We start from the raw sequence: 27,783 nt of genomic DNA on the forward strand, positions 1-27,783 counted from the left end.
CAAGAGTCATCAACGATCTCTTCTGGAACTCCAATCAAGCCTAGACCCTAGGAGAGACTGGGACTGAGATACAGAATGTGGTTGCTGTGGATCAGCCGGGAGGTAAGGGTGTCAGTGGAGCTCTATATCAGCTTATTTTGTAGACATAACGTTCTTGATCCATGGAACATAGTTATGTAGGTCGGTGAAGACAACAGCATATCCTGTTAGAATACATCCAGTTTCCCAAGATAAAATTCCTTGTAATTCACCGCCACAGATGGCTGGTGCCGCTGTGACCACCTGCCAGATAGAGTAGATGGATCAGAAACTCCTTCCCACCTGAGATTTCCTCAACACCTGAACAAAAAGGAAAGCTACTATATTTGCCATGCAAAGGGGTCCAAGACAGAAGAATACAGTATGAAAGCTTCTTTCCATTGCTTTAATGACCCCTACACCTCCCAGTCATCCCTACACAGATATTTCCAGGCAGTAGCTGGAAGATAGCTTTCCACCCCAAAATCTATTTCTTTCATCTCTATCACAGGGTGGAGAAGAAAGAGTCATTATTCATCAGCCCCTTCCTCTCTGAGCTCCTAGCCTGACTAAAAAATCCAGCCCCTCCAAGAATGAGAGACACAAAGAGTAGAGACTGAGCTTAGGGGCAAATGAGGTAAGAAGACTTACCTGGCAGGGCTCTTGGGTTCCTAGCATGGGTCCTATGCAGAACATGTTTTCAAGGAGTTTTTCACCCAGTAATTTTTTGCAGTTTATATTAGAGCTCAGTTGAATCTTGACTCTTTGCAGCTTATGCTTTGAATTTCCTAAGCACAAAAAATAAGGAGACTTTGATTCCTATCTGCCTTTTCATAAGGCATCCTGCCTCCCCCTACTTCAGGGCTTCCTCTCAGTAAAAATAAATGATCATGAATCAAACACATCCTCCTGCTCAATTTATCATCTCTGACAGATGATCAGCAGCAAAGGCTGGTTGCTGAGAAGACAATCCATGCATGAAACAAGATCTGAATCCAAGCTCTGTCATTACCAAGTTCATTTCATTTCATTTTCCTTGGAAAATTAATTTCCCTGAGTCTTAGTTTCCTGTCTTATAAGATAAAAATCCCAAGGAAACTTATCTACATGATATGTGATGATGACTATATAATATGTATAGGATGCTTTGTCCCTGGTACGTAATTAGTGATTGACAAATGGTAGTTACTACCATTGTTGTAATCAATAATAATATTATACTCCTGCTAGGTAAAGGGAAAATATGATTCTTACCAATTCACAAATTAAGAGTCAAAGAAGTGAAAGAATTTGTTCATAAACCTATAAAGAATGTTATAATCAATACTCAAACATAGACTTCAGATTCTAATCCCTGTGGTGTATGCCAATGTGATACATTTATGTAACACCTTGATTTAGGATTTGATTCCCAAAACTCTAACGATCACTTCTTCTATTCTAGAGAGCCAATACTGTTGTTCCAAGTCTAGCTTTATATGTGTGCCTAGAAATCTGGCATTAGTACTATAAGTTTCAATGCCTTCCCTTAAATCCTTAGAGATCCTAAAGATAAGAATATATCCAAGAACTAACTCTTCTTTTTGATAGTCACTCACCAATAAAGTTTTTGTTGTCTAACCAAGTGTGAATCAAACAATCTTTAATTGCATTCTTGAGAGTAGGCAACTGAAAAATCACGGTGGAGAAGGTAAAAGGTAGAGGTAGCTTTATCAGCATGAGGTCATCTTTCGGAGAGGTAACGGTAAAATTTGGGTGAATAATGATCCTGTCATAAGGTACAAACTCCCCAGTAAAGTCTTGAATATTTGTGGAACTGCCATAAAAGATGATCTGAAGATCTCTGAAAAATGAAAAAGAGAACAAAGATTAATGCTCCCAGATCCCAAGGCTAATCACACAAACACACACACACACACACACACACACACACACACACACACTCCTTCTATGGTAGCCCATTAAATCTTTTCCTCTCATTTTTGTCCACATAATTCTTTATGTGTAGCTGCCACATGCGGTCACACAGATTATGCATTATACAAGCCAATGGGTTGCCATTCACATAGACTATAATGTAAATGGTCCTGCCAGGAGTTAAGCAATGCAATGGCTCGGCTTTCTTCTTAGCATAATTCTAGAGAGAAGCTCCAATTCAAGACCTGGAAATGGTAGAAAGAAGAATGCAAATGGATAGTCAAGGCTTTTATGAAATAGTAGGCTCTGTTAGGGAGGCTCCTTTGGCAATTGAGGGGAATAGGAAATATGAAATTGTATAGAGGAAGTAAGTAACAGCTTTGAGAGTTTAAATGTTCTAAAGCTAGGGAGGATTGCCTGAATATACTATGGTCTACTCACATCCATCAAAACTGCTGGCTTAGCAGGGTTTTCTGGTGGTCCTTTGGAAAAACAAGAGTCAAAAATCCTGGATGTTCCACTGAGATCCAGTTGAGATCTACTCACAAGCATGGCTCAAGACTCTAAATTCAGAACAGGGCACTCCAGCGAGGCCCATGAGTCTCCCACTCAGGTATTTCTCCAACCACAAGAGTGAGATAAGTACCACACTGGTACTAAGTACCAAATTTTTTGTTGAGCTCCCAAATGCTAAGATTATATTGTCTCCTAACAACAGTACCATTTGTCTCTCAGTCTGTCTTTGACACCTTATAGAGAGTTGTAAAGTTTAAAGAGATAGGACAGGGTGGGGGTGCCCTGGGTGTCTCAGTTGGTTAAACATCTGACTCTTGATTTTGGCTCAAGTCATGATCTCAGGGTTGTGAAACTGAACCCTGTGTGGGGCTCTACATGCAGAGCAGAGTTGGCTTGTCCCTCTTCCTCCAGCCCCCTCCCCCCGCTCACACCTATGCTCTCCCTTTCTCTCTCTCTCCAAAATAAATAAATAAATAGATAAAATATTTTTTTAAATAAAATAAAAATAAAGAGATAGGAGTAGGCCCGATAAATCATCCTTGAGCTAAGCCCAAGGACTGACAAGTTTAAAAGGTCTCATCAGAGCAATATCCTTTAGGCAAATTTTGCTTTCAGTCACTTTTACAAGACATTAGATATTATAAGTACTTTCCTTAGTTTTGCTGTGTTCCTGAGAACCTTTTTTCATACTTTGTTTGTCATACTTTGTTTCATCTGCTTGTAGTGAAGGATTTTGCTGGGCCCCCAGGTAGGGATGACTGGTCTTTGGCCAAGTTGTTTTATACTGACTGCTGTGCTTCTCATTAGATCATCTCAGTCTATTTGGTTCTCTATACCAAACACATGCTCCCTTTGTGTTTAAATTCATATGATATCTCTCCAGTTGGCATAATTCCTCCAGAAAAATATGAAATTGCAGTGGCCACTGGGAGGAATTTTGACAAGAGCAAGACTGTTCATTGGACTGATACATTAGAACAGAAAAGGAAGAAACCGTGATATTAAGTTTCTTTCTCTCTTGCCTTTCAAAATGAGAGATCACTTAATGACCCCCACAAATCCATTTCCATACCTTGGGAATTAACGAGCACTGGTGTTTTAGCTATAGAACTTGATGGAATTGTTAGGCCCAACTTATTGTTTAAATCAGTTGTAATAACTCTTGTGCATCTGTGTTTGTCAAATTGTTTTTTTCTGTTGTAAAGATTACTCTCCCGTCCTGCTAAAGGGAAGTCATTAGTTCTTCCAGTGTTAATTTAATAACTATCTAAAACTGGTGCCCTCTAATATTTTCTCTTATCCTTCCTCTATTTCTCGTTTTTCCTTCCCCTAATTTTATGACTTAATTTATCATAAAATATGCTTATAAGTAAATAGAGAGGTTTATATTGAAAAAAGAGTTCATGATAAATAGATAATTCAGGCAAGTTAGAGTGAGTGAATTTCAGCTTAAGATAACTCTATAGTATGCAAAACTGAACTGTGGTAGAAGAACAAGAGAATAGTGGTTCCCTCTGAGAGATATGGGTAGAATATAACTAAGAATGCCTATGAGAACCGAACCTTACACCTAAAGGAGCTAGAAAAGGAACACCAAGTAAAGCCTAAAGTCAGTGGAAGAAGGGAAATAATAAAGACTAGAGCAGAAATAATATAGAAACAAGACAGTAGAACAAATCAACAAAACTAAGAGCTGGTTCTTTCAAAGAATTAATAAAATTAATAAACCCCAACCAAACTTATCAAAAAGAAAAGAGAAAGGACTCAAATAAATAAAACCATGAATGAGAGGAGAGATCACAACCAACACCACAGAAATACAAGCAATTATAAGAGAATACTATGAAAAAGTATATGCCAATGAACTGGGCAATCTGGAAGAAATGGATAAATTCCTAGAAACATACAAACTACCAAAACTGAAACAAGAAGAAATAGAAAATTTGAACAGACCTATAACCATCAAAGAAATTGAATCAGTAATCAAAAATCTCCCAAAAAAACAAAAGTCCAGGGACAAATAGCTTCCCATGGGACTTCTACCAGACATTTAAAGAAAAGTTAATACCATGATGCCTGGGTGGCTCAGTCAGTTAAGCAACTGACTCTTTTTTTCTTTAATATTTTTATTTTTTTCAGAGTTCCAAAGATTCATTGTCTAGGCACCACACCCAGTGCTCCATTCAGTATGTGCCCTCCTTAATACCCACCACCAGGCTTACCCATCCTCCCACCCCCCTCCCTTCCAAAACCCTCAGTTTGTTTCTCTGAGTCCACAGTCTCTCATGGTTTGTCTCCCCCTCTGATTTCCCCCAAAGCAACTGACTCTTGATTTTGGCTGAAGTTATGATAACAGGGTCTTGAGACTGAGCCCCACATCAGTCTCTGTGTTCAATGCAGAGTCTGCTTGAGATTCTCTCTCTTCTTCTGCCCCCCCACCACACTCACGTGCTCTTTCTTTCTAAAATAAATAAAAATAAAGCTAATAAATAAAAATACCTATTTAAAACTTCCAAATTCATTCTACAAAGCCAGCATTACTTTGATTCCAAAACTAGACAAAAAACCCACTAAAAAGGAGAATTGTAGGCCAGTAACCCTGATGAATGTGAATGCAAAAATTCTCAACATACTAGCAAATCTAATTCAACAGTACATTAAGAGACTTATTCACCACAATCAAGTAGGATTTATTCCTGGGCTGCAGGGGTGGTTCAAGATTCCCAAATCAATTAATGTGATACACCACATTAATAAACGAATGGATAAGAACCATATGATCCTCTCAAGAGATGCAGAAAAAGCATTTGACAAAATACAGCATCTAATCCTGATAAATATGCTCAAGAAAGCAGGGATTGAAGGAACATTCCTCAACATCATAAGGCCATATATGAAAGAACCACAGCTAATATCATCCTCAGTGAGGGGAAAAACTAAGAGCGTTTCCTCTACAGTCAGAAACAAGCCAGAAATGACCACTCTCATCACTGTTATCTAACATATTACTGGAAGTACCAACCACAGCAATCACACAACAAAAAGAAATAAAAGGCATCCAAACTGGCAAGGAAGAAGTCAAACTTTCATTATTCATGGACGACATGATACTCTGCATAGAACACCCAAAAGACTCAACCAAAATATTACTAGAACTGATACATGAATTCAGCAAAGTCACAGGCTATAAAATCACCATACAGAAATCTGTTGCTTTTCTATACACAAATAATGAAGCAGTAGAAAGCGAAATCAAATAATTGGCCCCATTTAACCATAAGATACCTAATAATAACTTAACCAAAGAGGTAAAAGATCTGTACTCTGAAAACTAGAAAACACCTATGAAAGAAACTGAAGAGAACACAAAGAAATAGAAAGACATTCCATGCTTAAGGATTAGAAGAACAAATATTGGTAAAATATCTGTATTATCCAAAGCAATCTACACATTTAATGCAAACCCTATCAAATTATCACCATTTTTCACAGAGCCAGAACAAGCAATCCTAAAATTTGTATAGAACCATAAAAGACCCTAAATAGGCAGAGCAGTCTTGAAAAACAAAAGCAAAGCTAGAGGCATCCAGCTTTATTACAAAGCTGTTGTCATCAAGCTAGTATGGTAGTGGTGCAAAAACAGACACACAGGTCAATGGAACAGAACAGAAAAGCCAAAAATGGACCCACAACTATATGGTCAACTAATCTTTGACATAAAAAAGGGAAGGAATATCCAATGGAAAAAAGACAGGCACTTCAATAAACTGTATTAGGGTAACTGGACAGCCACATGCAGAAGAATGAAACTGGACCACTTTCTTATACCAAACACAAAAATAAATTTGAAATACACGAAAGATCTACATGTGAGGCAGGAAACCACCAAAACCCTAGAGGAGACACAGGCCACAATGTATTTGAGCTTGGCCACAGCAACTTCTTGCTAGACACACTGCCAGAGGCAAAAGAAACAAAAGCAAAAATTAACTATTGGGACTTCCTCAAGATAAAAAGCATCTGCACAGCAAAGGAAACAATCAACTAAACTGAACGGCAACCTACAAAATGGGAGAAGACATTTGTAAATCACATATCTGATAAAGGGCTAGTATCCAAAATCTATGAAGAACTTATCAAACTCAACACCCAAAAAATAAAGAATCCAGCTAAAAAATGGGCAGGAGATATGAATAGACATTTTTCCAAAGAAGACATCCAGATGGCTAACAGACACATGATAAGATGCTCAACATCAGTCAGCATCAGAGAAATGCAAATCAACCCTTTGTAGTGTCATTTGCGAAAATCTTCTCCCATTCCATGGGTTGCCTCTTTGTTTTGTTGACTGTTTCCTTTGCTGTGCAGAAGGTTTTGATCTTGATGAAGTCTCAAAAATTCATTTTCACTTTTGTTTTCTTTGCCTTTGGAGACATATCTTGAGAGAAGTTGCTGTGGCCGATATCGAAGAGGTTACTGCCTATGCTCTCCTCTATGATTCTGATGAATCCCTGCCTCACGTTGAGGTCTTTTATCCATTTCAAGTTTATCTTTGTGTATGGTGTAAGAGAATGGTCGAGTTTCATTATTCTACATATAGCTGTCCAATTTTCCCAGCACCATTTATTGAAGAGACTGTCTTTTTTCCACTGGATATTTTTTCCTGCTTTGTCAAAGATTATTTGACCATAGAGTTGCGGGTCCATATCTGGACTCTCTACTCTGTTCCACTGGTCTATGTGTCTGTTTTTGTGCCAGTACCATGCTGTCTTGGTGATCACAGCTTTGTAATAAATCAGGGAACATGATGCCCCCAGCTTTGTTTTTCTTTTTCAACATTTCCTTAGCAATTCAGGGTCTTTTCTGGTTCCATACAAATTTTAGGATTGTTTGTTCCAGCACTTCAAAAAATACCAGTGGAATTTTGATTGGGATGGCACTGAAAGTGAAGATTGTTCTGGGCAGTATAGATATTTTAACAATGTTTATTCTTCCGATCCATGAACATGGAATGCTTTTCCATCTTTCTGAGTCTTCTTCAATTTCTTTCATGAGTGTTCTGTAGTTCCTTGAGTACAGATCCTTTACCTCTTTGGTTAGGTTTATTCCCAGGTAACTTATGGTTCTTGGTGCTATAGTAAATGGAATCGACTCTCTAATTTCCCTTTCTATATTTTCATTGTTAGTGTATAAGAACGCAACTGATTTCTGTACATTGGTTTTGTATCTACTGAATTGCTGTATGAGTTCTAGTAGTTTGGGGGTGGAGTCTTTTGGGTTTGACTTCTTCTCTGCCAATTTGAATGCCTTTTATTTCTCTTTGTTGTCTGATTGCTGTTGCTAGGACTTCTAGTACTATGTTGGACAACAGTGGCGAGAGTGGGCATCCTTGTCGTGTTCCTGATCTCAACACTCCAGAAAACAGATAATCACATCAAAAAATGGGCAGAAGACATGAACAGACACTTCTCCAAAGAAGATGTACAAATGGCTAACAGACACATGAAAAAAATGTTCATCATTAGCCATCAGGGAAATTCAAATCAAAACCACATTGAGATACCAACTTATGCCAGTTAGAATGGCCAAAATTAACAAGACAAGAAACAAGTGTTGGAGAGGCTGTGGAGAAAGGGGAACACTCATACTGTTGGAGGGAAGAATGCAAGTTGGTGCAGACACTTTGGAAAACAGCGTGGAGATTCCTTAAGAAATTAAAAATAGAGCTTCCCTATGACCCTGCAATTGCACTACTGGGTATTTACCCCAAAGATACAGATGTAGTGAAAAGAAGGGCCATATGTACCTCAATGTTCATAGCAGCAATGGCCACAATTGCCCAACTGTGGAAAGAGCCAAGATGCCCTTCAACAGACAAATGGATAAAGAAGATGTGGTCCATATATATAATGGAATATTACACCTGCATCAGAAAGGATGAATACCCAATTTCGTATCAACATGGATGGGTCTGGAGGAGATTATGCTGAGTGAAATAAGTCAAGCAGAGAAAATCAATTATCATATTATTTCACTTACTTGTGGAGCATAAGGAATAACAGAGGATGTTAAGAGAAGGAAAGGAAAAGTGAATTGGGGGAAATCAGAGGGGGAGATGAAGCATGGGAGACTGTGGATTCTGAGAAACAAATTGAGGGTTTTGGAAGGGAAGGGGGGTGGAGGGATAGGTGAGCCTGGTGGTGGGTATTATGGAGGGCACTTATTGCTTGGAGCACAGGGTGTGGCGCATAAACAATGACTCTTGGAACACTGAAAAAAAATTAAAATAAAAAAGAAATGCAAATCAATACCATGATGAGATAAAACCTCACACCTGTCAGAATGGCTATAATTAACAACACAGGAAACAACGGATATTGGCAGGATGCAAAGAAAGGGGAGCCCTCATACACTGTTGGTGGGAATTCAAACTGGTGCAGCCACTCTAAAAACAGTATGGATGTTCCTCAAAAAATTAAAAACAGAACTAACCTATGATCCAGCAATTTATGACTAGGGATTTGGCCAAAGTATACAAATACATAATTCAAAGGGATATATGCACCCCGACGTTCATTATCTGTAATAGCCAAACTGTGGAAGCAGCCCAAGTATCCATTGACTGATGAATATATAAAGAAGAGGTGGTGTACATATATACAATGGAATATTACTCAGCCATCAAAAAAGATGAAATCTTGCCATTTGCAACAAAATAGACAGAGCTAGACAGTATTATGCTAAGCGAAACAAGTCAGAGAAAGATAAATACATAAATACCATATGATTTCACTCATATGTGGAATTTAAGAAACAAAACAGATGAACATGGGGAAGGGGGGTAAAAAGAGATAGGGAAGCAAACCATTAGAGACCCCTAACTATAGAGAACAAACTGAGGTTTGATGGAAGGAGTTGGGCAGGGAATGGGCTAAATGGGCTTTGGATATTAAGGAGGGCACTTGTTGTGATGAGCACTGAGTGCTATATTTAACTAATGAATCACTAAACTCTACATCTGACACCAATTTTACCATAAATATTAAATAACTAGGAATTAAAATAAAAACTTGAAATCAAAAAAGGGCATTTGAATATTATGTAATTTTAGACTCTGTTACATTAAATCTCCATATTAAAATTTATAAAGCAGGGGTGCCTGGGTGGCTCAGTGGGTTAAGCCTCTGCCTTCGGCTCAGGTCATGATCTCAGGGTCCTGGGATCAAGTCCCACATGGGGCTCTCTGCTGAGCAGGAAGCCTGCTTCCCTTCCTCTCTCTCTCTGCCTGCCTCTCTGCCTACTTGTGATCTCTGTCTGTCAAATAAATAAATAAATAAATAAATAAATAAATAAATAAATATTTTTTAAAAATTTATAAAGCAATGGCTAAAAGAATAGAAAATGTGTATACTTCACAACAAAAATGAAAGAAGAATTAAAAGATATCTAAAATATTAATCAAATAATAGAGCAAAAGCATTTTTAGAGAAATATAAAAAGAGTAGGAATTCAAAATAGGTAGAAACAAGACTGAGTATAGTAATAATCAATATAAACACAATGGCTTAAACTCACCAGTTAAAAGACAGATTGTAAATTGTATTTTTTTAATCTTACTATATGTAAATTAATAGATATATTTAAATCAAAAAGATACAGAAAGGTAGAAAAGATATAAAATGATATAGCAGGACAATACCAACCAACCAAAAAAAAAAAAAAAAGGATTGGCATATTAATATCTGAAAAATGGGCTATAAAACCAAAATATTAACTATATGAGAGAAAGTAATGATATATAGTAATAGCTTTGATTTATTAGGAATGCACAAAGCACCTACATTTATAAATGTACCTGAACTTACACATACTTAATAAAATAGTCTAAAAAACATTTTTAAAAAACAAAAAGTAATAAATGTATAGATTACATTTATTAATACAGAATTACTGTAATACAAATTACTGTAATACAAACTAATAAATACAGAATAAATACAGAAGAATATTTCAATCTCTAAATGATTCATATTAAGCAAAAAAAATAGTAAGGATACCAAAGACTTGAACTACACAATTAAAGTTTGATATACATAGAAACTTCTATCCTAAAATTACAGCATGTACATTCTTTCAAACACATGAGGAGTTATAAAAATTGACTTTATACTGGTCCAAGAAGCAAGTCTCAATTCTCATCAAAGAATCAGTATCACATAGATCACATTCTCTGACCACAAAACAATTAAACTAGGACTCAAAGATTTTCTTTTAATATGGAAAGTTATCCTCCAAAATTTACCCAACCAAATTCTAAACTTAGGAATGAAAGGTTTAATCATGTGGAAATTTATAAAAATTATTTAGAATTAAAATAATGAAAATGGCCCTTTTCAAAGATGGTTAGTGGAAAATACACAGGAATATATGCATAAATTACTAGAAATAGTAAGAGAATATAACAAGAGAACATGCCATTAGATAAATTTATGATACAAGTTTATTATAACAACTGCATTTCCATCATTACTAATAGACAGAAAATATGATTTTCTGAAAGTACATCAATTAAAAATATAATAGAAAAACATAAAGCACTTTAAGAATAAAATTTTTAATAAGATATGTACAAGATATGTATGTAGATAAAACTCTTGAAATTCATCAAATGGAAACCAAAATAAGTAAAAAGATACACCATATCCATGGCTATGAATAATTATTATCAGAAAAATATTAATTCTTCCCAACTGATACAGGAGTCAAAGTAATTCCAAATAAATCCCAACAGAGTTTTTCATAGAACTTAACAAATTAAAAACTTAACAGATTTTAAAATTTATTTTAAATAATACCTAAGTGTTCCTGATAAAGAAAAACATGGCTGGCCTACCCTATCAGACATCACAAATTATGAGAAAGTCATAATTATTAAGGCATTGTGGTATTGGTCTATAATAAATAAACCAATGGAGCAGTATAGAGAGTCCAAAAACATGTACAGATCGAAGAACTTTCACAGATGACGGAAGTGGTGTTGCAGTCACTGGAGAAAAAAGGAACCATTAGATAAATGATATTTGGATGTTTAGCTTACTATAATTTAAAAAAATGAAACTGGATCCCTACTTCACGTCATTCACAAACATCAAGTCTAAATGATATAAATATTTAAATATGAAATCAAACCTTTAAAGACTCTAGAAATGAAGAAATATCTTTCTGATCTTGAATCATAAAGTTAATTTCAACTAGGCACAAAACCCAATTAATCAGAAATAAAGATGATAATTTAAGCATTAAATTGAATTATACACAAGTTAAGAGCTCTTATTGATCAAAATACACCATAAAGAGAAGATGGTACCATGAACTGGAAGAATGTATTTTCAACATATGTAATTGACAAAAGAGTAATAACTAGAGCTTTATAGAAGTCCTACAAAGTAATTTTTTTAAATTCACGAAATGTTCATAAAACACGAAAGAGAATTTCCCTGAAGAAACACTATTAGCAGAATAGTGGGAGAAGGAAGCAGAAGGAAGAGGATGAAGAGGAAAAAGGAGAAAAAATTATGCTAATCATCACTGCTAATAAAGATTTAAAAATTAAGAGCATAACAAGAAATTTGACACAATCAGCAAAAGAGAAAAATGTCTGACAATACTCAATGTGGGAAATGCTTATAAACTGCTGGAAGATATACAAAAGTGAACATTTGCATCCTCTATTACCCAGCAATTCCACTCCTAATTATATACTCTAGAGTTATATACCAAGAGGTACAGTTGCAGGTACACACCAACATGTATACACACTAACACATACATGTGTATTTGGGGAGCCTTGGAGCCTTAGAACAGAGCGGACAGATCCCCATCACTTACGGTAAGAAGCAGTGTGCCGCTGTCAATACCCACTGAGGGGCAATCAAAGTCCCCACACAGGACTGATAATTGGAATTCAGGTAAAATAGGTAGTGAAGATGATTTAACCCTTCCATGTCTTCACCAACATATGAAACAACACCTGGAACAAAGAGAGAAGAGAATCAAGGGAAATAACCTAGCTGACAAAAGAGAACTCAGGGTGCTTATGGAGATTTTGGGATGCCAGTATCAGAGAATATCAATATTTGCCACTCATTAATCACTTAACTAACTGATACCCTAACTCTATGGTACTAGAGAACCATACTGTACAAACACTGTACTAAAATACTTGGTGTACTTATTTAGATTTTTTATTCTTCACAGAAAAAAAAACTATGGGATGGATAAATTTTATATTATTTTACAGATTATGAATTTATTAGAGAGACTGTGTTTCCCACATTGTATATTCTAGTCTCCCTTGTCATAGATTAATGGACCATATAACTGTGGGTTTATCTGTGGGTCCTCTACTCTGTTCCATTGATGTATGTGTATGTTTTTGTGCCAGTAATGCACTGTTTTGATTACTACAGCTTTATAGTACATCTTGAAACCCAGAACCCAGAAACCTGGAACTGTGAGGCTTTGTTTTTCAGTTTTTCAGTTTTGTTTTTCTTTCTCAAGAGAGACAATACAATGGATATTATGCAGCCATAATAAAGGATGTTATAGTGCCATTTGCAACAATATGGATGGACCTAGAGGATATTATACTAAGTGAAATAAAGTTAGACTGAAAAAGACAAATACTATATGCTCTCGGTCATATATAAAATATTTTTAAAAAGGAGTAAATAAACAAAAAGCAGAAACAGACCTAAAAATACGGAGAACAACCTAATGGTTACCAGAGGGCAGGGCGATGAAGGGATGGGAAAATGAATGAAGTGGAGTGGGAGATACAGTCTTCCAGTCATGGAATGAGTAAGTCATGGGAATAAGAGGCATGGCATAGGAAATACAGTCAGTAATATTCTAATAGCGTTGTATGGTGACAGATAGTAGCTACATTTACAGTGAACATAGTATAATATATAAACTTAACAAGTTACTACATTGTACACCTGATATTAATGTAACATTGTGTGTCAACTCTACTGAAATTCTTTTTGTTTATAGTTTTAATATTTATTTTTTTATTTTTGACACCTATCTTATGGCTTTTATTTTTTTTATTATGTTATGTTAGTCACCATACAGTACATCATTAGTTTTTGATGTAGTGTTCCATAATTCACTGTTTGCATATAACACCCAATGCTCCATGCAATACATGCCCTCCTCAATACCCATCACCAGGCTAAACTATGCCCCTGCCCCCTCCCCTCTAAAATCCTCAGTTTGTTTCCCAGAGTCCATAGTCTTATGGTTCGTCTCCTCCTTTGATTCCCCCACTTCATTTATCCCTTCCTTCTCCTAATGTCCTCCATGCTATTCCTGATGCTCCACAAGTGAAACCATATGATAATTGACTTTCTCTGCTTGACTTATTTCACTTAGAAAAATCTCCTCCAGTCCCATCCATGTTGATGCAAAAGTTGGGTATTCCTCCTTTCTGATGACTGAGTAATATTCCATCTTGTATAAATATACCACCTCTTCTTTATCCACTGATCAGTCAATGGACACTGGGCTGCTTCCATAGTTTGGCTACTGCAGATAATGCTGCTGTAAACATGGGGGTGCATGTATCCCTTCAGATTAGTATATTTGTATTCTTTGGGTAAATACCTAGTAGTACAATTGCTGGATTGTAGAGTAGTTCTGTTTTTAACTTCTTGAGGAAACTCCATACTGTTTTTTACAGTGGCTGCACCAGTTTTCATTTCCAGAGACAGTGCAAGAGGGCTCCTTTTGCTCCACATCCTCTCTAACACTTGTTGTTTCTGATTTTGGCCATTCTGACAGGTATGAGGTGATGTTATATTGTAGTTTTGATTTGCACTTCCCTGATAAGTGATGTTGAACATGTTTTCATAAGTCTATTGGCCATCTGTATGTCTTCTTTGGAAAAATTTCTGTTCATGTCTTCTGCCCATATTTTATTTTTTAAAAAGCTATATATATTTATTGTGAAAATTTATAAAAGACATGAAATAAAAATAATCAGTAAAAAAAAATCATCAGTAATTCCCAAACCAAAAGGTAATCATTAATAATGTTTTGGAATATTTTCTTTCAGTATTTTTTCTGTAGGGATGGCTGGTTTCAAGGGCGTGGGACCTGTGTACTCACACAGAACTCGTGTTCAGAAGGGCCCTACATTTGGTTTAAGGCTCTACTACTGCTATCTTGGAATTAAAATTTTTGAACAAGAGAGCTTGCATTTTCATTTTATACTAGGCTCTGCAAATTATGTAGTCAGTTCTGTCTACAGACATTCATGGACACAAATATACAGATTATATATAAATATATATTTATAACCTATGTCATTAAAATTCCAAAATTCCTTGTAAATGTTCTTTTTAATACTTGCATAATATTTCATCATATGGAAACAGTCATGTACTTAGTTATGTTTTTATTTTGGTACCTAGTTTGATAATGTTTTATATTGTTATGATGAGGAACGTGTTTTCATATTATTTTTTAAATGTAGTTCTAATTATTTCCTTAAATAACATCTGAGAAGTAAAATTAAAGGGAGGAAGGGATTTGAACATTTTGGGAGTTTGCATTTATGTTGCCAAATAGCTTTTCAGAAAGATCACTATTACAAGCAGAGTGTAAGAAACTTTCTCTTCATACCCGTGGCATCAGAGAATATTATGATTAAAAAGTATTTGGTAATTGAATAAGTTAAAATATTATCCACTTAATTTCCATTTCTTTGACTACTAGTAAAGGAAGTCTTTAAAAATTATATTAGCCATTTTTATTTCTTCGTGGAATTGCCCAAGAATGCAAACTTCTCTGTATGTTTTTTAAGGCTCTTTGAGTCCTACTACTCTAGCTTTATCTTCCCCATATTTTAATTGGATTATTCCTTTTCTGCGTGTTGAGTTTTATAAGTTCTCTATATATTTTGGATACTAACCCTTTATCAGGTATGTCATCTGCAAATATATTCTCCCATTCCATAGGTTGCCTTTTAGTTTTGTCGATTGTTTCCTTTGCTGTGTAGAAGCCTTTTATTTTGATGTAGTCCCAATTGTTTTTTTTTTCCTTTTTGTTTCCCTTGCCTCAGGTATAGTTGCTACAGCTGATGTCAAAGATGTTACTGCCTGTGTTCTCCTCTAGGATTTTTATGGCTTCAGGTCTCACATTTATGCCTTAAGTCCATTTTGAATTTATTCTTGTGCATGGTGTAAGGAAGTGGTCCAGTTTCATTCTTCTGCATGTGGTTGTCCAATTTTCCCAACACCATTTGTTAAAGAGACTGTCTTTTTCCCATTAGACATTCTTTCCTGCTTTGTCAAAATTTAACCCACCATATACTGTGAGTTCATTTCTGGGCTGCTATTCTGTTCTATTGATCTATGTCGATTTTTGTGCTGGTACCATGCTGTTTTGGTTACTATAGCTTTGTAATATAACTCAAAGTCTGGAATTGTGATGTCTCCAGCTTTGCCTCCTGGCCCCTTCACTCCAAGGCTGCTTTGGCTATTCAGGGTCTTTTCTGATTCCATACAAATTTTATAATTCTTTCATCTAGTTCTGTGAAAAATGTTGGAAATTGGATAGGAATTGCATTAAACATGTAGATAGCTTTGGGCAATACAGACATTTTGACAATATTTGTTCTTCCAAACCCTGAACATGGAATATCTTTCCATTTCTTCATGTCCTCTTCAATTTCTGTCATAAGTGTTCCGTAGTTTTCAGAGTACAGGTCTTTCACTTCTTGGTTAGTGTTATCTTAGGTATCTTATGGTTTTTGGTGAAATTGTAAATGGGATCAATTCCTTGATTTCTCTTTCTGCTGCTTTATTATTGGTGTATAGAAATGCAACAGGTTTCTGTATGGTGATTTATAGCCTGTGATTTTGCTAAATTAATGTATCAGTTCTAGCAATTTTCTGGTGAGTCTTTCAGGTTTTCTACATAGAGCATCATGTCATCTGCAAATAGTAAAAGTCTGACTTCTTCCTGGCCAATCTGGATGCCCTTTGTTTCTTTTTGTTGTCTGACTGCTATAATTAGGACTTCCAATAGTATGTGAATTAACAGTGATGAGAGTGGACATCACTGTCTTGCTCCCAACTATAGAAGAAAAGCTCTCAGTTTTCCCCCAACTGAGGATGATATTAGCTGTGGGTTTTTCATATATGACCTTTTGATGCTGAGGAATGTTCCCTCCAACCATACTTTGTCGAGATTTTTACCACGAATGGATGTTGTACTTTGTCAAATGCTTTTTCTGCATCTACTGAAAGGATCATATGATTTGCAGATATTGAACCCACCCTTGCAGCTCAGGAATAAATCTCACTTGATTGTCATGAATGATTATTTTAACAGATTCAATTTGCTAGTATTTTATTGAGAATTTTTACATCCATGTTCATCAGGGATACTGGCCTATTGTTCTCTTTTTCAGTATTGTTTTCATCTAGTTTTGGTATCAGGGTGATGATAGCCTCATCTAATGAGTTTGGAAGTTTTCCTTCCATTTCTGGATTTTGGAATAGTTTGAGAAGAATAGGTATTAACTCTTCTTTAAATGTTTGGTAGGATTTGGCTTTCATGAAGCCATTTGTCCCTGGACTTCTGTTTTTTGGGAGTTTTTTTTTTTTTATTACTGATTCAATTTCATTGCTAGTTATCAGTCTGTTCAAGTTTTCTATTTTTTTTTTTGTTTCAGTTTTGGTAGTTTATATGTTTCTAGGAATTTATCCATTTTTTTCTAGGTTATCTAATTTGTTCACATAATAGTTTTTCAAATTTTTTTATAATTATTGGTATTTCTGTACTATTAGCTGTTATTTCTCCTTTCTCATTAGTGATTTTATTGATTTGGGTCCTTTCTCTTTTCTTCTTGATAAGTCTGGCTAGAGGTTAATCAATTTTACTAATTTTTTCAAAGAACCAGCTCCTGGTTTCATTGATCTGTTTTATTATTTGTTTGTTTTTTAGTTTCTATATAATTTATTTCTGCTGTAATCTTTATTATTTTCTTCCTTCTGTTGGCTTTAGGCTTCATTTGTTGCTCTTTTTGTAGTTCCTTTAGGTGTAAGGTTAGAGTACTTGAGATTTTTTTCTTATTGTTTGAGGTAGTCCTGTATTGCTATATACTTCCCTCTTAGGACTGCTTTTGCTGCATCCCATAGGTTTTGGACTGTTGTGTTTTCATTTTTATTTGTTTCCATGTACTTTTTTATTTCTTCTTTGATTTCCTGGTTGGCCACTTATTTTTTAGTAGCATGTTGTTTAACCTCTATGTATTTGTGGTCTTTCCAAATTTTTTCTTGTGGCTAACTTCTAGTTTCATAGCATTGTGATCAGAAAAGGTGCATAGTATGATTTCTATCTTTTTGTATTTGTTGAGACTTGTTTTGTGACCTAAAATGCAACCTATTCTGGAGAATGTACCATGTGCTCTTGAAAAGAATGTGTACTCTGTTTTAGGATGGAATGTTCTGCATATACCTGTTAAGTCCATCTGGTCCAATGTGTCATTCAAAGCCACTCTTCCATGTTTATTTTCTGTTTAGAAGATCTTCCCATTAATTTAAGTGGGATATTAAAGTCCCCTACTATTATTGTGTTATTGTCAATTCATTCCTTTCTGTTTGTTAATAATTGTTTTATATATCTGGGTGCTCCCTTGTTGGGTGTATAAATATTTATAATTGTTATATTGTCTTGTTGGATTGTCCCTTTTGTTATTATATAGTGCCCTTCTTCATCTCTTGCTATAGTTGAGGATAAAATCTAGTTTGTCTGATATAAGCATTGCTACTCCAGCTTTCTTTTGACATTCACTTGTGTGATAAATGTTTCTCTACCACCTCACTTTCAGTCTGCCTGTGACTTTAATCTAAAATGAGTCTCTTGTAGGCAGCATATAGATACATCTTGTTTTTTAATCCATTCTGTCACCCTGTGTCTTTTGACTAGAGTGTTTAGTCCATTCACTTTCAAAGTAGTTATTGATATGTATTTATTGCCATTCTTTTACTTGTTTTGTTGTTGTTTCTAGAGATTTTCTCTGATCCTTTCTTGTCATTGTCATTTTTTTCAATTTGGGCTTCTCTTGCTTTGTCAATTTATGTTTCTGTGTCTATGGGGTTTTCACCTGTAGATGATAAGCAGTGAAGGAACAATGACTTATACAATATACCCCACTAACTAGGACAGTGTCTGGCAGGAACTCAATATGTATGTATTATACAAATGAATTAGTGGGTTGGAGTAAAATTCACTTTGTGTGCAGGGGTCCACTGGGAGGCTCTGAAATTAATGAAATAGTTTTCTGATCCATATGTGAAACAAGCATCACCAGACAACTAAGAGTTAATGTTTTTTGCATTTATTTAAAAAAGTATGTCTTGAATACTTCCTATGTGCCAGGCAACATGTTGCATATTAAATATAAAAGGATATCCAAGATAGAAGTAGACTTTGCCTCCATGAAATGAAGGGGATAGACAACAAGCAAATAAGTACATAAACGGACAGCTATAAATTGTGATGAGAAAGTGACAGTGTTCCATGAGAAAACATAATAAGAGAGTAAATGAAGAATCTAATTTAGTTTGGGTGTGCAAAGAAGTATTTGCTGGGTAAATGACAGGTGATCTGAGACAGAAAGATAAGAAAAACCAGCTATGGGAAGAGCAAAAGGAAGATTTTTCAGGAGAGGAACTGCATGTACAAAGGTTCAAAGAGGAGAAAGGACTAGGAGGGCTCAAGAATCTGAAGAGAGCCAAGGAGACTGAAGCACAGAAGCTGAGGAAAAGATTGCCCTAGGATGAGCCTTTAGAGGAGGCAGGGACCTCATCAAGCAGGGCTTGAAAGCCATGATCAGGAGTTTGGATTTTATTCTGAGTGTAAAAAAATCTACTAAAGAATTTGAATATACAAAAGTTATGTGATCCAATTATTTTTTTAAAACATCACTGGACATTGATTAAAAATGGACTAGAGGAATGCCTGGGTGGCTCAGTCTGCCTTCAGCCCAGGTCATGATCTCAGGGTCCTGGGATCCAGCCCTGCCTTGAGCTCCCTGCTCAACAGGGAGTCTGCTTCTTCCCTTTCCCTCTGCCCCTCCCCCTGCACATGCTTGCTCTCACGCGTGCTCTCCTCTCTCTCTCTAATAAATAAATAATCTTAGAAAAACAAAAAAACAAAACAAAACAAAACAAAAAAAAAAAACAAGAAATGAATTGGAAAATGGCAAGAGAAGAAACAGTTAGGCTTACTGTAGTAGGCCCGGCACAAAGTGATGTGACTTGCACTAAACTGGCAGTGGTGGAGACAGAGAAGAGCACGTAAGTGGGTGGATGGACAGATCTACTTCAAAAGTAAAGTTAACAGGAAATCCAGTAAACAGTATTTAATAAAATACACATTGCTTTAACAAAGATAGTTAATTCACCTTTTTGCATTACATAAGAATTCAATAAAGAATTATCAAAGAGTCAAAATACTTTAAGACTAAAAGAGGTTCTCATGCTCAAAAAAGTTGAGAATGCAGATAATCTTCACATTCCTTCTTACTCTAAAATAATCCAGTGCATAAATTCAGTCTTACTTAATTCCCACAATCTATTCCCGACTCCAGACCATCCCTCGTTAGCTTTAAGAAGTCTGCACTACTACTAGCTCCATCTTAGCTGCAGCAACAATACACAGTTCCTTCAAGCCACTGGTCCTTCCAAGGAAAGCTGTGGAACAGGTTTCTCCTAATCAAAACTGAGTTACATTCCAGGCTGAGCTGCCAACTAAATATTGGTATTTACTCTAAAAATGCTCATATTTCTTCCCACTAAAGCCCTGATGTCCTAACTCACTCTTGACCAAGCTTTACAGTCACTGATTCTAAGAACTCGTTAGAAACTTATACCTTGTGTCCTTACCCCTGCATTCCAGCTGGTCCCTGCCTGTTTTATCTTCCCTCTCTACCTGATTTAGATTCCTCTATTCATCATTTTATTTTTTATTTTATTATGTTATGTTAGTCACCATACAGTATATCATTAGTTTTTGATGTAGTGTTCCATGATTTTGTTTGCATATAATTTTTAATTATGTTCTTATTACTCTTCAGAGACCCTTGTCTTAATGTCCTTGAATAATACCTTAGGCAAATTTTAACTCCATATTAACGCAACTATATGCCTTCACTGTGTCTGCACTTTAATTTTCTTAATTTGTCATAGGCATAGAACACATTAACTACTTCCTCCTCCTAGAAACAAACTCTTCTGACTGGTGTGAATTACATTTTTAATTTCTCCTGCCTCATAAGGTACTTTACCAGGCTCTCATCTTCTAGTAGCCCCTAAAGCATTAGAGCTCGACTTTCCATTTGATCCAAGAAGGAGTAGCCCCATTCCCCACTCCCAGCTTTTCCCTTTTACAACTAACAACCCCACACAATAAACACAACAAACATAGAAAGACTCTGAATAATGGAAAGAAGAAAGTAGACTACCTAAGGAACCTGGGGACTTAAGGAACAACATAACACTAACTTCCCTCAGTATTCTTACATCTCATCTCAAAACAAAAACTTCAAGAAAAACATGCTCCTCTGAGCCAGAGGAAAGGGGAAAGGATAGCTGAACACAAAAGAACTCTTTTTGACAACACCTACCCTACTCTAACTAAACAATGGGGAGTGGCAATGTTCCCAAACAATGGGAAAATGCCCGCCTGCCATGGGTTCTCCAAGACTGAGTAAGGGTTTCCACTCCCTTATTTACCGCTGAGTAAGTTTCCACTCCCAGTGGAAACAGGCAATACTCCAATTTCTCAAGCAGTATGAATGGAGCTCAGGGGAAAGCTGAGCCTCTGCACAGTGGCCAGGAGGCTGACGGAGGAGTCTGAGGCAAAGTTAACAGTACTCTGCTTCCTTCTCTCCACCACACATGGCCCTATGTCCCCAAGACCCAGCAGATTGCCAAGCCTTCATCGTCATTTGACAACTATATTGAACAAGGCTATGTAAGGTAGAGCTACTCAGAACATTGCCTCCTCCATCTCCTGGTAAATGGAGCACAGTAGGGAGGTGCATTTCAATTCTCACCCTTCAACATGGAAATGTGCTGGTAAATGCAAAACTTCAATTCACTCCCCGCCCCCTGGCAATGTATTCAATGATATATGCTTACATGCATATATGCTCATATACAAGTGAAATGAATGACAGCAATGATGTAAGGGAAAGGAAAGAGAAGTCAGAATTATTTTATTATCATTAGGTACTCACACTATCCGTGAACTGACACAGTGTTTTTGGAAGTGGACAATGGTTAATTGTTAATTTATATTGCAAACTCTAAGGCAACCATATAAAAAATATTAAAAAAGAAGAAGTATAATGGATATGCTAAGAAAGGAGAGAGACTAAAATAATATAAAATACTCCATTTAAATGACAAGTGGCAAACCAAAAAAAGTGAAAGAAAAAATAGGAGCATAAAACAAGTAGAAAACAACAGCAAATATGGTGGATAGTAATCCAACTATATCAATATTCACTATAAATACAGCAGTTTAAATGCACCAATAAAAAAACACAGAGATTGTCAGAATGAATCAAAATACAAGATCCAAGTGTCTGTTGTCTACAATAAACCCACTTTAAATTTTTTTAAGTTTTATTTATTTAAGTAATCTCTACACCCAACACGGGGCTTCCCTAAGATCAAGAGTTGCATGCTCCTCCGACTGAGCCTGCCAGGGCCCCCTAAACCCACTTTAAACATAAAGACATACAGACCAAAAGTAAACGGATGGAGAAAGATATATCCCACTAACACTACTCAAAAGAAAGCAGGAGTAGCTATATTAATTTCAAACATAGCAGACTTTAAGTAAAGTTATCAGAGATAAAGGCAGGCATTACTATATTATAATAAAGGGATCAATGATCCAAGAAGACATAACAATCCTTAGTGTGCATGTGCATAATCACAGAGCATCAAACTACATTAGGTAAAAGCTAATAGAACTACAGAGAATAGATAAATCCGTTCTCCTACTTGAAGACTTCAACACGTTTCTCTATCAGGAATGGACAGTTCTAGAAGGCAGAAAAACAGTCAGGATGTCATTTAAGTCCACAGCACCTTCGACCAACTGGATGTAGTTGACAAGTATAGACTGCTTTTGTAAAACCAGCAGAACACACAGATTTCGCAGGCCCACATGGAACATTCACCAAGAGAGACCACGTTCTGGACCACGTAACACACTTAACAAACGTAAAAGAAAAGGGAATCATGCAATTTCTGAACTTAAGCCACAATGAATTAAACTAGAAATGAATAACAGAAAGATACCTGGAAAATCCCAAAATACATGGAGATTAAACATATTCCTGAATAACCTATGGATCAAATGATAAATTGGACCTCATCAAATCATCAAATTTAAAAACAATTGCTTTATAAAAGACTCTCTGGAGAGAGTTTGAAGACCAGTTATAGACCGGGAAAAATATGTGCAAACCTCATAGCTGATAAAGGACTTGTACAGACTGGATACCTATTCTCAGACTCAATAGTCAATAAAACAAACAATCTAATTAGAAAATAGGCAAAAGACAAGAACAAACACTTCACTAAAAAGAACATCCAGGGCCATCTGTACCCCAATGTTTATAGCAGCAATGGCCACGGTTGCCAAACTGTGGAAAGAACCAAGATGCCCTTCAACGGACGAATGGATAAGGAAGATGTGGTCCATATACACTATGGAGTATTATGTCTCCATCAGAAAGGATGAATACCCAACTTTTGTAGCAACATGGACGGGACTGGAAGAGATTATGCTGAGTGAAATAAGTCAAGCAGAGAGAGTCAATCTTCATATGGTTTCACTTATTTGTGGAGCATAACAAATAACATGGAGGACATGGGGAGATGGAGAGGAGAAGGGAGTTGAGGGAAATTGGAAGGGGAGGTGAACCATGAGAGACTATGGACTCTGAAAAACAATCTGAGGGGTTTGAAGGGTGGTGGGTGGGTTGGGGGAACCAGGTGGTGGGTATTGGAGAGGGCACGGATTGCATGGAGCACTGGGTGTGGTGCAAAAACAATGAATACTGTTATGCTGAAAATAAATTTTAAAAATTAAAAAAAAAAAAAAAAGAACATCCAGGGGCGCCTGGGTGGCTCAGTGGGTTAAAGCCTCTTCCTTTGGCTCAGGTCATGGTCCCAGGGTCCTGGGATCGAGCCCCACATTGGGCTCTCTGCTCAGCAGGGAGCCTGCTTCCCTTCCTCTCTCTCTGCCTGCCTCTCTACTTGTGATCTCTCTGTCAAATAAATAAATAAATAATCTTAAAAAAAAAAAAAAGACTATCCATATGGTAAACAGGCACATGAAAGATATTTGACATCATTAGTTACTAGGAAAATGAACATTAAAATTTCAATAAGGTATTACTATACACCTAACAGAATGGCTAATATAAAAAATAGTGAACTTCGGTGAAAACACCAAATGCTGGCAGAGAAGTAGAGAAAATAGCTCACTCATACATTGTTGGTGGGAATCTAAAATGGTGCAGCCAATCTGGAAAACAATTTGGCAGTATGGTATAAAACTAAACATACAATTACCATTGCCAGAAACTGCATTATTGGACATGTATTCCAGACAAACAAAAACCTACTATCACACAAAAACATAGCAGCTTTATTAGTAAAAGCCAAAACCTGAAAACCACCCAGATGTGCTTCAGTGGGTAAATGGTTAAACAAACCAGCGTGCATCCATACCCCAAAATAATAGTAATAAAAAGAAAAAAACTATTGATATACACACAACTTGGACAAATCCCAGGGAATTATGCTAAGTAAAAAGAGCCAATCCTGAAATATAACATACTATAGGATTCCATTTCTGTAACATTCTTGCAACAACAATATTACAGGAGTGAAGAGCACATTAGCAGTTGCCATGGCTTAGGGAAGGGGGGTTTTGTGGAGGAGGGAGAATGTAATGGTGTGTCCATAAGAAGGGCAACAGGAGGGACTCTGCAGTGATGGACTCTTCTGTGTCTTCAAAGTGGTGATGGACGCATAGACCTACAGGTGTGAAGTTTAAATACACACACGTAAAAATGAGGAAAGCTGAAGAAACTGGACAGCACCAATGTCAGTTTCATGGTCTGTCATATTTTCGTGCCATAGTTATGAAAGATGTTACCATGGTGGAAACCAGATGAAGGGTATGTGGTACTCCACACATTTCCTGCAACTTCCTGTAAATGTATAATTATTTCAAAATGAGAATTTTAAACCAAAAAAGCAGTTAGAACTCTTCATAGTTCTGTCTTTTACACATTTCCATAAACTCTTTTCAAGTAATCTTTTTCACTCATTCCCACGAATTCAAATCCTGTCAAAGTTCCCAAATTCCAAGATCTGCATCCCAGCTCAGATCCGTCATGAGTTCCTGACCTTTATATTCAGGTGGACATCTCCATTCGATGCCTAAAAATACTTCGAACTAAGTAAGTCAAAAAAGTAACCTGTCTCCTTTCCCAAATACCTCCTTGTCCAGTGTCCCTGATTTCCATAAACTGTACTACCATTCATTCAACCAGAAATCTGGATGACAAGCCTTTACTTTTTCCTGCCCTTCGTTCCTCACATTCAGCTGATCATGACTTCTATCTCACTATTACCTCTGGTATCCTTTTCCTTTATTTCAGACTCACGGCTACCATCCTAGTCCATTCAGTTGCCCAGAAACTGCAACAGTCTCTTAAATTTCTCTCCAGATCTTTCCCACCCATAACCTTTATTTCTACCCAAAATCATTCTCCATACTAAAGTCATGTGAATGTTTCTAAATCCTAAGTGTGGTAATAGAACTCAGATATTTAAAACTCTTGAAAGGATTCCTATTACACCCAGGGTCATTTCTAAAATTAAGGCTAGAAGACTCTCTACTATATGACTCTTAATCTACTTCCTTTCTCTCTGCTCCAGCCACACAGATGGTCTTTTAGTTAACATGTCACACCTCATGACCTTCACACTTACTGAAACAACCTTCATCTCTGTCGGAAACAACCTACCCACCCCTCACCCCACTTAACTTGGCTAACTCCTCTCAGTCTAATACAAGTTTAAGAAGCACTGATGTCCTTAAGAGACAGAGAGTTTTCTCATGTTGCACATATGGAAACTGAGGCTCAGAGAGGTTAGAGTATTGTCCCTGGCCATATAACTAGGTAGAAGAGCATAACTGCCTAATTACAGAGCCATACCAACTTCATTGCAGGCAAGTTACCTAATTACTCCATGCCTTCATTCCTCATCAAAAAAAAAAAAAAGAGAGAGAGAGAGAGAGAGAACAATAATAATACTTTTCTCACAAAGTTGATATGAAGAGAGCGGTGTCTGTTATAAAACCACTATGTAGTTATATGCTTTTATGGCAGTGGTGGTGATAGTTGTTATTCTTATTATTGTACATTACATTTTAAAGCCCAAGAGCAAAATCAACCTTTCCCTTTCGACCCTTACAGCAGAACACCTGCTTTTTTGTTTCCTATGTCTTTTACACATTCCTATGCCCCCTTCCAGGATCCTATCTCCATCATCCCTTCTGGCATACCCCCATGTTTTAGCCCACGAACTTCATAAGCATTGGGAGGAGATTTGAGCCCATAATAGAAAGTTTTACTTGGGTCCTACCAATGACAGAGCCTGTACAGAAAATGAGTAATGTATCACCCATTTCCCAAACTTTCACGTCCCTGATCCACCAGCTCTCCCTCCCCAACACAGCGCCACAGCCTCACCCCCCAATAGAGTCCTAATTAACTTGACAAAGTTACCTTGAGTCACTCACCAGTCACCATCAGCAAGGTTAATGGGATACAATTCATGTTGATGCCCGAATCCTGTGCTGAGGACAAGGATGTAGTGGAAATTAACAGGCACAAAGAAAGCACAGAATTTATATCCTGCCTGGGGATTCGAGACAGCAGAAGGTGCAGGTGGGAGACCAGAGGATAAGGATTCTACAAAAGTCTGTCATCTAGAGGTTTCTCCTTCTACTCTTGATCCTCGGCGTGAAAGCAGAGTCACCCGTCACAGCCGGAGATCTTCTCAGTCTCAGTGAAGCCTGCCCTATGGGAAGATGAGGTCCATGGGTCTGAGCTTTACCTACTTCATCTAAAGAAAAGAATTCCAATGCAGGAGTCAAGTAACCCTTCTGTGGAGTTAAAAGTCATCCCAAGTTCCTCCCCCAAGCCTCTCCGTTCTTCTCACCAGTCCCTTCCCCACAATGTGTGACCAGCCCCCCTCCCTCTACATGTCCCATTGACCCCTTTCTGTTCTGGGCTGCTCTGATGAAGCACAGCTGTGTCCCACCCTCCTGTGTGACACTGCCCTCCTCCCCTTCATGCAGGTAGTGCCTAGCCCACCTCTCCTGAGAACGACTTCACTTGTACAGGTCATGTCTCACAACTGCAGATGCCATTTGAATAAAAGCTCCCAACCAACACCGACACGAGTGGCTCTTTTCAGAGCTCCAAATCTTTCTTACTACACTGCCCTCCTGTATGCAGGGATCTCTTGCATAGAATGAGGGTCTCATTCTATCCTTTTTCAAAAAGCCTTTGTCTTTCACTTTTTTTGGTTTGCCTCTTGTGATTTTAATGGAGTATTTTATATTATTTTAGTCTCTCTCCTTTCTTAGCATATGATTATACTTTTTTTAATGTTTTTTATATGGTTGCCTTAGAGTTTGCAATATAAATTTACAATTAACCATTGTCCACTTCCAAAAACACTGTGTCAGTTCACGGATAGTGTGAGTACCTAATGATAATAAAATAATTCTGACTTCTCTTTCCTTTCCCTTACATCATTGCTGTCATTCATTTCACTTGTATATGAGCATATATGCATGTAAGCATATATCATTGAATACATTGCCGGGGGGTGAAGTGAATTGAAGTTTTTGCAAAAGTTGCCTTTTTCAAAAGTTGACTTTTTCAAATTGATTTTTGGTGGTGGAGTAGGACAGGAATATTATCTAAATAGAAAATCAGTTAGGTGGCAGAATGAAACAATAACAGAATTAGAGTCTCTGTAAACCTGATGGTTCGTGGAATGAGGCTAGAAGCAGATGCATCTCCATGTGCACAAGGAATTTGTAATAATACTAATAAAGAACTTAATAACAAAAAATTACAAACATGAGGAAACACTGAGTATCAAACACACACACACAAACACACATACACACATCCATCCACAG

The 27,783-nt window shown here is 36.8% G+C and overlaps 1 protein-coding gene across 1 annotated transcript; it reads right to left on the reverse strand.

Annotated features, from left to right (window-relative positions):
• On the reverse strand, positions 1 to 26,404 carry LOC111151894 (probable inactive serine protease 58). The gene is made up of 5 exons (XM_022510111.1): positions 26,368 to 26,404; positions 12,340 to 12,481; positions 1,617 to 1,861; positions 670 to 806; positions 1 to 282 (listed from the first exon to the last, which is right to left on the reverse strand). Exons 1-5 carry the CDS (start codon positions 26,402 to 26,404, stop codon positions 133 to 135), a joined length of 711 nt encoding a protein of 236 aa, XP_022365819.1. The 3' UTR covers positions 1 to 132.
• Positions 26,405 to 27,783: the final 1,379 nt, after the last annotated feature.

This window comes from Enhydra lutris, unplaced genomic scaffold (assembly GCF_002288905.1).
Source record: "Enhydra lutris kenyoni isolate GAN:26980312 unplaced genomic scaffold, ASM228890v2 scaffoldscaffold27, whole genome shotgun sequence".
Classification (NCBI taxonomy): domain Eukaryota; kingdom Metazoa; phylum Chordata; class Mammalia; order Carnivora; family Mustelidae; genus Enhydra; species Enhydra lutris.

Excerpts from the sequence above, each read along its gene's own strand:
- LOC111151894 (XM_022510111.1), bottom strand. The coding sequence starts at position 26,404 with ATGAATTGTATCCCATTAACCTTGCTGATGGTGACTG. Across the intron at positions 12,482-26,367 it reads AACCTTGCTGATGGTGACTG|GTGTTGTTTCATATGTTGGT; the intron begins GTGAGTGACTCA and ends TCTTTGTTCCAG. Across the intron at positions 283-669 it reads GAACCCAAGAGCCCTGCCAG|GTGGTCACAGCGGCACCAGC; the intron begins GTAAGTCTTCTT and ends TCTATCTGGCAG.